Genomic DNA, 12,525 nt, shown 5'->3' on the forward strand with positions numbered 1-12,525 from the left:
CACCAGACTGTAGCTTTAGCCCAATCCCAGATACTGTACCTAAAAAATCTTGTGTTTGATTATCTTTTATTTGTTTGTTTTAAAGAGTTATATAGCGCTTGACTGTAATAACACCTCAGAGCGTTTTACAATTAGAATCAAAAGATCGCTAAAAAAATAGTTCAAAGCAACTATTTAAAGCATTCACAGATAATAATGAAATAAAATCAGCAATAAGCGATTGGGGCATGGAAGCTCGCCGGGTCTGACTTTGGGGACAGTCACTGCCTCTCTCAGCCTAAACTACCTCACAGGGTTGTTGTGAGGATAAGATGGAGGGGAGGGGAGAACCACCTATGCCACCTTAAGCTTCTTGGAGGAAATAATTCCATATACTGTATGGGGTTTTCATTGCCCCGCCCATCCCTTAGGTGAGAAAAAACCCCGCGGCTTCCAAGGATCGTCTCTTTCGTCCCTAGTAAACGTCTCTCTACTCTAGAGCTATCTCTCTATGAACCTGGGGCTGTGGCGTAGTTTCCGGTCTGTCCCTCTTCCTTCTCCACGTCGCCCCCTGACCCCGGAAGTAGGAGGGGCCTGCGAGGATGCCCGGTGTTGATGCTGGAATGAACATGGCGTTGTGCAGGAGCAGGAGAGGCGGTGGCGGTTCCTGCTTGGTTCCTTCGCCTAAGGCGGCGCTGATCCTGCTGGCGGCTCTGCTCCTGGGAGACCCTGCGCGGGCCCGAGTTCACCACCTCACTCTCAAAGTAGGCCCGCTGGAGAGGGGCAGGAGGGTTGGGGAAAAGGAGGGGGAGGAGAGAAAAGGAGAGGAGCGAATCGGGCGGGTCACGGTGTGGCGAGGGCTGAACCCGGCGAGGCAACCTCTTCCACCTTGCTAGGGCTGCGATCGCTGTTTGCCCTTACCCGGCAGGAGACCCTTTGAAAGATAGTGGGCAGTGACTTCAGTGGGTTCTACTCTTGAGTAGGACTTTGTTGGATGAAGCCCATCCTTATTGTTATTGGTTTGTAGGCAGTGTTGAGGCTTACTCGGGAGGAAACCGTTGAAATCGGTGGGTAATGGATCGGAAATAACCAACAATAGTAATAATAATACTGTAATACCCAAGAGGAGACCTCTTGAAATTGATCCGTGTGGCTGACTTTGGGGTCACTGCCCTCCAGTGGGTATTGTAGGACTTAGGGGGCTAGAACCTGTTTTTATTGGGTTGTAGCCAGAGTTAATGTTACTCAGTGTAGGCCCATTGAAATTGGTTATGACTGACTTGGTGTCATTGATTTCCAGTAGGTCATCTCTGAGAAGGACTTAATTGGGTGGTTTTTATGGATTCATTTCATTTGGGGGTTTGGCTGGGTTTTGATGCAGAAACTGCTTTGGCCACCCTGTATGATATCCCCTGGCAGAAGAGAGACATGGGAAATGCATCCCTGCCAATTCTTTACCTTAGCGGCTTTCGATACCATTGGCCATGCGTTCTTCTAGAGAAACTGTCTTGAGTTGTGGGTTGGGTGGTTCTGCTTTGTGGTAATTCCAGTACTATTTGGATGGTTGTTTTCAGGGGGTAATGCTTGGGAAGTGCTCTTCGGCCACATGGAGCCTTCAATGTGGGGTACCTCAGGGTTTGATTTCCCCCGCTTATGCTGATCAACATCTACATGAAACTGCTGAATGGGGTTATCTGGAGTTCTGTCAGCAATATGCTGATGACACAACTCTACTTTTCCTTTACATCTGTAGGTGTGGCAGTGGATGTGCCAACAAACTGAAGCTCAATCCAGATAAAGCAGTGTTGTTGGGTGGTTCCCTAAGTCTGGATGGATAGGAGGTTGCCTGTTCCTGATGGGATTATACTCCTTCTGAAGGAGCAGGTATGTAGGTTAGGGGTCCTTCTGGACCTTTGATTTTGCTTGAGGCTCAAGTGGCCTCAGTGGCACACAGTGCCTTCCATCAGTTTTGGCTGGTGGCGCAGCTGCGCCCCATCTGGACAGGAATAGCCTAACTTCTGTCACCTATGCTCTGGGAACCTCTAGGTTAGACTACTGCAATGCATTGTACATATGGGGTGCCTCTGAAGACAGTTTGGAAACCAGCTGGTGCAGAGTTCAGTGGGGAAGGACACATTGCACCAATCCTGGCCCACCTGCAGTGACTGCAAAGTAGTTTCCGGGCACAATTCATAATGCTGGTTTTGACCTATACAGTCTTAAATGGCTCAGGATCGCACTATGTCAAGGACTATCTCTCCCCATCCGTGTTCAAAATTAGCCAGGTGCCTGGTGCATTTGCACCTGGCTATCAACCACTTGTGACCAAGCGAAGATGCCTGGGTGCCAGAATGGTGCCTGACATCTCCACCATCTGAAGGTGCATGCCTAAGGATAATTGGATCTGGACTGTTTTTATACACTTAATACCTCATCCTGTAGAATTCTATTATGCTTTATCTATACATTTGGAATGAGTTTCATGAATCAGAATGCTTTTTCTGTGCAGCCTGAGCAGAAGCAGTGACCATTAAGAAAAAGAGGTAGGAATAGGCCAGTATATATGTAGACTGTCCCTGGATCACCTCAAAGTTGTATAGCTGCTTCTTGGGAGAAAAGCGTTGATAAACCTAGACAGCATCTTAAAAAGCAGAGACATCACCCTGCCAACAAAGGCCCGTATAGTTAAAGCTATGGTTTTCCCAGTAGTGATGTATGGATGTGAGAGCTGGACCATAAAGAAGGCTGATCGTTGAAGAATTGATGCTTTTGAATTATGGTGCTGGAGGAGACTCTTGAGAGTCCCATGGATTGCAAGAAGATCAAACCTCTCCATTCTGAAGGAAAACAGCCCTGAGTGCTCACTGGAAGGACAGATCCTGAAGCTGAGACTCCAATACTTTGGCTACATCATGAGAAGAGAAGACTCCCTGGAAAAAACCCTGATGTTGGGAAAGATTGAGGGCACAAGGAGAAGGGGACAACAGAGAACGAGATGGTTGGACAGTGTTTTCGAAGCTACCAGCATGAGTTTGACCAAACTGCGGGAGGCAGTGAAAGACAGGAGTGCCTGGTGTGCTCTGGTCCATGGGGTCACGAAGAGTCGGACACGACTAAATGACTAAACAACAAAGGAAGTCAGACTTACCTCTGTGTGGAGGGACCTGCCACAGAGAAGGTGCTGTCCTGTTGCAGTTCAGAGGGTCCAGAAGCTCAGATATTTGGGGCTTAAGTGGTTTAGGGCTCTAAACCCTAATCTGAACACCTTGAATTGGGCCTGGAAACAAATGAGTAACTTAGATATGTTAAGTTCAATGGATCGATGATGAGTAGGACTAAGTTGCATACAACCTATTCTTTTTGTTAGCAATATAATTAAAGGTTATTGGTGTTTAGTATTTGGGATGATAATGAGCATTACAGTAAGCCTGCAACTTATGTGGAGGTTATGTTTCAGGTATCGCACCAAAAGCCAAAATTGTATATAATCAAAACACATTGGGTTCAATGTTAGGTGGGATTACCAAAGTTATTTTTTCAAGAATTCTGTCCTCTTTCTTTCTTTCTTTCTTTCTTTCTTTGCCACCCACTTAAAGCTGAATGTGCACAAGTCAAATATGCATAAGTTACAGGTGTGGTTAGTTTGAGACTTTGTAGGTAGCTGCTGATATGCATATGGACTTAGGTGCTGTGGTTATCATGTGCATGTCCATTGCCTACTCATCTAGTTATTATGTGTGCATCTCTGGTTTTGCAGCCTGAGGATATGAACAATTGCTTGAGCCACTTCAGAACCCTGTATAGAATAGAATCGGGGAATGTGGGTTATCCTGCCTTAGCTAGGGCTGTGCTTCCCTAGAGGACTCTTGTTCGGAGTCTGGGTGTTCTCCGGAAACCATCAGTGAGCCTGGGTATCCAGATCTTGGCAGTAGACTGGAACGCCATAGGATAGCAGAGGTGTTAGATCTGGCCATGATAACGTGCCTTAGTTGCATCTAATGTGGACTGCTCTAATATGTTCTGTGCAACTCTGCCTTTTCAACTGTGTTTGGAAACTTGAAGCTTTCTCTGAATGCTGCAGAAAGGTGTTGAATGGGAAGAGTTACAAGAACTTGTGTGGCTCTCTTGGGGCAGAGCTCAAAGTGTTGGTCACGACCTGGAAAGTTCTAGAAAGACCAGGTTACTCAAAGGACCGCTTTCTTATCAATGAGCCTGCCTTTGAGATCTTCCAGAAGGTCCTTCTGCCAATTCTTCTAGTATCAAAGGCACATGTGGCAGGGATGGGCCTCTTCAGGGGTTGTGCCCAGCCATGGAATTCCCTTCCTATCAATCTCCTTCTGCTCTCAGGAAAAGACTTTATTCAGGTAGTCATTTAGCCTTTCATGCTGCTTTGACTCTTTTCCCCATTTATGGCTTGTTGTATTGTGGCTGCTGTTAGGTGTTTGGTTATCTGTTGCTTTTTAAAATGTACCGTATATTATTTTTTAAAGTCAATGTAGATAGTACTGAGCTAGACCAAAGGTTTGTCTCATAAGGGAAATTCTTATTCTTTAAGAAATAATGATGAAAGACGATGATTTCGTCTTTTTTCATAATGATGAAAAAATAATGATTTCTGTCCTGTCCTTCCTCTTAGGAGCTCAAGACAGTGTACTTCATTTTTTCCTCTATCACCTCCCCACCTCATTTTATCTTCTTTATCCTAACCTCTAGGACTGGTCAAACAATCACCTTTCAAGATTCTTGGCAATGTAGGGGACTTGGATTTTAGTCTCTAAGACAGTGACCAGTTACTCAGTGAGCTTCATAGCCAAATGGAATTGGAACTTGGGGGTTTCCTGCCTTGGTGTTACTGACACACAAACGCCATTAATGAGGGCTATTGTACTGTAAGTTCAGATCTTTGAAAGTCCTCTAAGTTCAGGATATCAATTATTTTATCTTATGGCAGCTAATAGTGCCAAACTTTTAAGATGGTAAAGTGCAGGATCATATGTACCTGCCTTATCTGGGAAAGGGCTCAGTGGTAGAGCATCTGCTTTGCATGCAGATGGTTGCAGGTTCAACTCATGGCATCTCTTGCTAGGGCTGGGAGAGGCTGCCTGACTGAAACGCTGGAGAGCTGCTGTCAGTGAGTGTAGACAATACTGGACTAGGTGGATCCAATGATGGGACTCAGTTTAAAGCAGCTTCCTATGCATGCTGAGTCAGGCTGTTGGTCCATCTAGCTCAGCATTGTTTACACTTAACTAGCAGTAACACTCCAGGGTTCAGAACTGATGTATTTCCTGACAATGCCAGGGCCTAAACCTGGAGCCTCCTGCATCCAGATCATGCAGTGTAATGTGTAGACAAGCCTACAATCATAGGGGTTCTAAAATATGCTTCAATCCAGGTCACATCCATGCTTTACATTTAATGCACATGGCTTCTCTGAAAGAATCAAGGGAACTGTAGTTAACCACTCAGAGTCGCAATTTCCAGAGGTCTTAACAACCTACAGTTCCCAGGACTATTTGGAGGGTAGGTCACATGATGGACTTTCTGCACGCAAAGCTGGTGCATCCCCCTAAAAATAAAGGAAGATTCTAGTCTTTGCAGTTTGTACTTCTGGAGAAAGGGCTGAGTGAATCTGGGAAGCTGCCTTATAGCTCAGTATTGTATATGGCAGCGCTCCAGGGTTTCAAGCAGCAAATGGATATGGTGGGGATTGAACCTTGGACTTTCAGTATGCAAGGCAAAATGCCCCACCACTGAGCTGTGACTATTCCCTGGATCCGCATACATAATAAAAATTGGGGGTAGCCAGTGTGGTACCTTGCATATCTTGTGGTCTCCTATCAGCCCCAGCCAGAACAACTAGTGGTCAGGGATGGTGGGAGCTGGAGGCCAGGCTTCAATGTTGGGGGTCAGGGGCATTCCACAGTGTTGAAACCTTGGCTGAGAAAGCCCTGCCCTTTGTAAGCTGAGCATTCTATGATGTGGCATGTGTTGAGCTAAGCATACCAGAAGGTGTGGATGGCCTGGTTTGCCATCATCTTAGGCAGTGTTATAATTGCACCCATTACGATATTGTTTCATCCCCTCCTGATTCTTGTTCCGTTTTCTCTGAAGCTGTCAGGAAAGACCAGGCAACAAAAATGCTTACGCATTCTTTAGCTCAGGGCTCAGTTGAGCAATGTCCCTTTTAGCAGGTCATTTCCTTCTGTTGTAAGGACTAGTGTATAATGTTTGAGTGCCTCAAACTGGAAAACTGCAGCTGAACATAAGCTTCAGGTTAATTTGCCTTCTCCAAACTCACCTTGTCTTTGTTCTCTTCATTACACAGGGACAAAAGAAATAAACATGTAAGCTACTGGGCATTGTGTAAATCAGGGGTGTGGAAACTTTTTGAAGATGAGTGAGTGCCCCATTCCCTTCTGGACAACATTCTGGGGGCATCATGCCAATGGTGGGCTCGGCCAGAGGCAAAAGTGGGCCAAGCCATGGATGTGACTCACCCACCTGCCAGCCAATCAAAGCTTGGAGATTTTTATACATACAGAGAAATGTGAGGGCCTGGAAAAAAACCCAGAAAAATTCGGGAAGAAATTGCGAGAAACTGGAGTGCAAATATTTCTTTGCTTCAGTTTCACGTCAGCTTCTCAGTTGTTTGTTTCTGACATGCCCTTGTTTCCCCTAATGTTTTGTGTCCGCTCCTCCCCCAGCCTTTGCATCTCCAAGTCATACACACATCTCCATCCTCCATTGAGATAATCAAAAGGCATTGTCACAGTTCAAGGGTGTTCCAGCCAGGCAAAAGCACTTGAGGAGAGTGTGAAGGGGTGTGGCCCAGGAAGTGTACTGAGAGCCAGATAGAGAGGCCTAGAGGGCCGCTTCTGGTCCCCAGACCTGAGGCTTTCCCACCCTTACTGTAACCCACTTCAACTTTCTAGGGATGTTTGCTTAACAGTACAGTGGTACCTCGCAAGACGAAATTAATCCGTTCCGTGAGGCTCTTCATATAGCAGTTTTTTCGTCTTGCGAAGCAAGCCCATTGACAGCTTAGCGGATTAGCGCTATTAGCGGTTTAGCGGCTTTTAGCAGATCAGCTGATAAGCGGCTTAGGGCTTAGGAAAAGGGGGGGGGGGAGGGAATAAACCCCACAGGAACTCGCAAGACATTTTTGTCTTGCGAAGCAAGCCCATAGGGAAATTCGGTTTGCGAAGCGCCTCCAAAACGGAAAACCCTTTCGTCTAGCGGGTTTTCCGTCTTGCGAGGCGTTCGTCTTGCGGGGCACCACTGTAATGTTGACGTTTACAAGCATAATTTTTCTCTCCCAGTGCTTTGTTGCTTGCTACTTCTAACTTTGTCAGCATTGCAGGAATGCAACCCTCTGTCTGAAAACTGTTCTCCACCCCTAGAAGCCATTATTTGGCTTTCTGTGTTGTATAAACAAGGCCACTGTTTACTGTTCTGGTTGCAGCACCTCAAAAAGGATTTTGTAGAGCTGGGGATGGGCCGCTAAACTGATTAAGGAGCTGGATCAACAACTCTGTGAGGAAAAGTTACAACTTTTTGAGGTTTCCAATTGGGGCATCTGGTTGGCCACTGTGAGAGCAGGAGGCTGGACTGGAGGAACCTTCGGCTTGAGATTCAATCAAGTACAGTGGTACCTCGGGTTACATACGCTTCAGGTCACATATGCTTCAGGTTACAGACTCCACTAACCTAGAAATAATACCTCAGGTTAAAAACTTTGCTTCAGGATGAGAACAGAAATCATGTTCCGGCAGCACAGCAGCAGCAGCAGGAGGAGGAGGACCCATTAGCTAAAGTGGTGCTTCAGGTTAAGAACAGTTTTAGGTTAAGAACGGACCTCCGGAACGAATTAAGTACGTAACCAGAGGTACCACTGTACTTGTTTTGCTTTTTGTTCTTGCAGACTTCTTCGCCTGAAGTCTGCTGCACCTTATGTCAAGTGACCTGAGGTCATGTCAGCAGGAAGTTAACAATGTTGGTCTTAGGTACACATCCACGTATGATGTTTTTTCCTTTTGGAATTTTAACAGGTACAGCTTAGCACACTGTGCTGAGAGGTAAAGCATTTGCTTAAATTAGCTCTATTCCAATTGGAGGTTATAACTATGAGAGCTGGGCTGAAAGACCCTTGTTCCCTTTCCCTTTGGCCCCAGGCAGCAGGAATAATGGCGTCCAACAACATCTGCAGAAACTCAAGTTCATCACCTCTGTTTTAGAGGATAGGGCTGTAGCTGAGCACTAGAGCCTCTGCCCTACAAGCAGAATGTCCTGAGTTCATCCCTGGTGTCTCCAGGTAGAGCTGGGAATACTCTTTGCCTCTGAAATGCTGGAGAGATGCTGCCAGTCAGTGTAGGCAGTACTGAGCTGGTCTGACCAATGGTCTGACTCGGTATAAGGCAGTTTCCTATATTCCTGTTTGACTCTGCATTTTATTCAGAACCATGAGGACTACAGTGTGGTAAACTAAGGGCCCTAGTTCAGTGGTGGAACATCTGCTTTTTTTGTAGAAAGAAATGGGTCCAATGCCTGGCATTTCTAGGTAGAACTGGAAAAGCCTGGAGAGCTACTTCTAGTTGTGAACTAGGTGGGCCAACACTTTCACAGAATCACAGAATTGTAATTTTAGAAGGTACCACATGGGTCATGTGTTCTAGTTCAACCACCTAAACTGCAGAATTTGCAATGCAAATTTGCACTGCAATGCTTTGACTCATTATAAGGCACCTTGCAATATTCCTGATGTAATGCATATTTTAAAATCCTCAGATATTTGAGTAAGAGCCTGCTTAACTGATATCCACTTAAGACTGCAATTCTGTGCAGACTTGGGAGTGAGCCTGATGGACTCTGAGTAACATAGTTGCACTCTAATGAAAGCTGAATCCTATATTGATCTGATTAGCCACTGTAGAAAAAAACAGGATGTGGACCAGAATAGCCAATCTGTGTGATTCAGTGGGGCTGTGCAATGCTCTGTACTGTATATAACATATCCCATGGAGCACACCAGGACTTTCTTAGTAATTTTTCAGAAAGACTGTAGAGTGTTTGTTTGGTGTTCAAATAAAATGGCTGTTGTACCATTGGTGTGGCCAGGCTTCTGTATCTTTGCTTGCAGTGGCAAGTGCACCCCCAGCCTTTCTCCCAACTTTGGCATTGCAGAGATGAGTAATGCCCCAGAAGATGTGAACAGTGATCCCAGGTGGGATATTTGGTGGTGGCAGGCTTGACATTGAAGGTGGCCACTGGGTAGGCGTGTTCTGTGGAGTCCCTCACACACATGCAGGACCACCTTGGAAAGCACCTACCACCAGAGAGGTTGTTTTTTGTTTTTTTCCCTTTCACTGTTGCACAATTCTATTGGTAAATTCTCTTTCCTTGAGTGGGGAACCTCCTTGGCCATTGTATGTCCAAGATGCTGGAATCTCTTCACCTTCAAGGGCAGGATTCTGGTGGACCACAGCATATGAGGCCCCTCTGGTTCAGTACTTTTGAGCCTTGTGCATTTATTATTTTCATTTATTTATTATTGCATCTATATCCCACCTTTTTCTCCAAGGAGGTCAAGGTGGCATACAAGGTTTTCCTCCTCATTTAATCCCCACAACGATTTTGTGAGGTAGATTAGACTGAAAGAGGCAGTGACTGGTCCAAGTGAGTTTCATGGCCAAATGAGGATTTGAACCCTGGTCTCTCTGGCCCTAGCCCAACACACTAACCACTGTACCACACGCTCTATTATTATTCATTAACCTTATTAGCCCCTTTTAAAAATGAAAATAACTGTTTAATTTAAGGCACTTATACGCTGCTTAACTGCTAGCATTTGGGTGTGTGACATGCTTAAAAATAACTATACAGAGAACAAAATGATAAAAAAGTAATGCCATTTGTTAGGAGGTTTGCCATGGTCTTCTGATCCTCATATGCATGATTGGTGAGCTGGTATTGTGGTTTGTCAAGCTGCAAGTACAGACATGCGCCATTAAGCAAGAGTATGGATGGGGTAAACAAAAGTAGATGTGCGAGGCTGATGCTTGAAAGTAAAACTATGTTGACTTTATTTTTCTCCCTTATCAGTTTCCTCCATCACATCTTACTCATTTCCCTTGCTGGCCTGCAGTTCTTTCTCAGAAGTTGCAAAACACTTGTAACCGAAACTGTAGAATAATGGGCTGCATAGATAATATATACATTTGAAATCTCAACGTGGTTCTATGACTAATTCAGTCTTGTGAAATTCAGCGGCTGGGTGTTGGGAGAGACCAATCCAGCCAAAAGTTAAGCATTTAAAAAATCCTATTAATGGTAAATTGACATGCTTATATTGCTTAAAATAAGGGTTTGAACTGATAGTTAATGCATTTCCTTTTTTATTTCCTGGTCTATGATTCCCCCACCCCAAGTTACTGTATTACATGTATATAGTTCTTGTCTGAGCATCCTTGGACTCCCCTCCCCCCTCACCAAATATTTTATTGTTTTCACATATTTATAGAAGAAGCAATTATCAGTGTTCAACAATCCCCCCTCCAGAAGCAGCAAATTTATATTTAATTACATTTAACTTTCAAGTCATTTCAGTTTTTAAACAAAGGTATCATTTCACAAGTTGCCATGTGTCCTTGGAGGCCTATAATCATGTTCTGTTGATTTTTCATATGTAATAAAACTTTGCTAGGTTGACTGAAAAGTAGTGGTTTTCTTGTCCGGCTCTCTCCAACTTCTTTATAATGGCAGGTATAGGGTTTACCAGTAGGTGTTCTTTATAAACTGCTTAGAGGTCTTCTGTTGAGCAAGTGGCATATAAATTGTTTTCAGTTAAAAAAAAAAAGACTATGCAAGGTTGATTGAATTCTTCCCTCTGTCTATTTTGAAAAAAGGATGGTGGCTATGACTCAAAGCAAGTTACTTCTTCAGACTTTAGCTGTGAGATGTGGTTAGGGTTTGTAAGAATTCCTCACTCTTTTTATATATATACACACATATATGCATACACAGACAAGCGCACACATACACTAGCTGACCCAGTGATTTCAGGAATCCCCAAAGGACGTGAAGAGAAAACCCTCCCCTGCTGTTGACCCCCAATAGGTGGCCTTCTTAGGTAAAGGTAAAGGTACCCCTGACCATTAGGTCCAGTCATGACCAACTCTGGGGTTGCGGCGCTCATCTCGCTCTAAGTAAGTAAGTAAGTAAGTAAGGCTTTCTTAAGTAGTGGAAAATACAGGTTCAGCATTGAAAACTTTGACACATTCCCATGCTCTTGTTAATAATTGTTTAAAGATCCCCCCATGCATCCATACTTGGCTTTTGTGTGTGTGGATATGCCCTCATGAGCGTTAGCCACCATTTCCAGTCCTGTTTCATGAAATCCTTTGGTTCCCTCATTGTACATGAGCTGTGGTGATGTTGCCCCCTGCTGATTAAAACCAGAAAGTGTTGATCTTCAGATTTCAAGTGCTCCAAGTTTGCTCTTGTTTGTGTCTCAGTGATAAACCTAGCGGGTGTCTTAAGAACCTCTGTCTCTGTAGCGAGTCCTGGACATGTCACATGTAACTGATTTCCATTGAGTAAATGTAACACACTTCTTAACTGGAAGTAATGGCCAGACAAACAGCGCTGCAGATATTGGACATCCATCAGCAAGCCAGGTGTGTGCACTTGAGGTTGGGTGTGTGTGGGAAAACAGAGCCATGAGGTGTATCTTGGGCAGGGCAGATTGTCATTTGAATGAATCGCTCCTTGTCCGCCTTCCATGGCGCAGGCAGAGACTTGCAGCTGTGGTTTTATTTTGCATTTCTTGGGTTGCTGGTGCAGGTGTAACATAGCAACACATGGTGTCCTCCAGATGTTCTTGGACTCCAACTCCCATCAACTGGCTCGGGCCTGATGGGAGTTGGAGTCCAACAACATCTGAAGCAGCACCAGGTTGTTGAAAGCTGGTACACCTGTCCCTTTTGGCGGGGGTGGCCAGTATGGTGCCTTCTAGATGTGACCTTTTGGCCAGGCTGCCTGCAGCTGATAGTAGCTGGAGTCCAAACAACAACTACAGGACATCAAGCTGCCCTGCACTGCTTTTATATATTTACTGCATTTATATCCTAACTTTTTCTCCAATGAGCTCAAGGTGGCATATATGTTTCTTTTTCTCCCTCATCTAATCCCCACAAGAATCCTGTGAGGTAGGTTAGTCTGAGAGAGGCAGTGACTGGCCCCAAGTTCACCCAGTGAGCTTCATGGCTGAGTGAGTATTTGAACCCTGGTCTCTCTCAGGTTCTAGTACAGGGGTTGGCAAGGTTTACCTCTCCTGGGCCGGTTCATTCCAGTGGAGATCCCTCCGTGGGCCAGATAGTGTGCCCATGATTTTTGGCGTCTGCGCAGATGAGATTTTGGTGCTGCGGAAGCGAGTCCCCATGCTGTCCTGTTTTAGCGCAGCGGGCGGGGACTCACTGAGTGGGCGGCTCGGTTTGAGGGTGGCTTGTGGGCCAGTTAAACGACCCCCGTGGGCCACTTGTGGCCCAT

At 45.2% G+C, this 12,525-nt stretch overlaps 1 protein-coding gene across 2 annotated transcripts in view; it reads left to right on the top strand.

Annotated features, from left to right (window-relative positions):
- Nucleotides 1-544: 544 nt before the first annotated feature.
- Nucleotides 545-12,525, top strand: part of GPR107 (G protein-coupled receptor 107) — a 48,474-nt gene continuing 36,493 nt past the window's right edge. For both annotated transcript variants that reach the window (XR_014152538.1, XM_081847129.1), the window contains exon 1: nt 545-743. Coding sequence is in view for 1 of the 2 variants with exons in the window: in XM_081847129.1 (XP_081703255.1) it covers nt 582-743 (162 nt within the window). In the remaining variant the exon portion in view is untranslated. The remainder of the gene's footprint in view (nt 744-12,525) is intronic.

This window comes from Podarcis erhardii (assembly GCF_964252035.2).
Source record: "Podarcis erhardii genome assembly, chromosome: Z".
Classification (NCBI taxonomy): domain Eukaryota; kingdom Metazoa; phylum Chordata; class Lepidosauria; order Squamata; family Lacertidae; genus Podarcis; species Podarcis erhardii.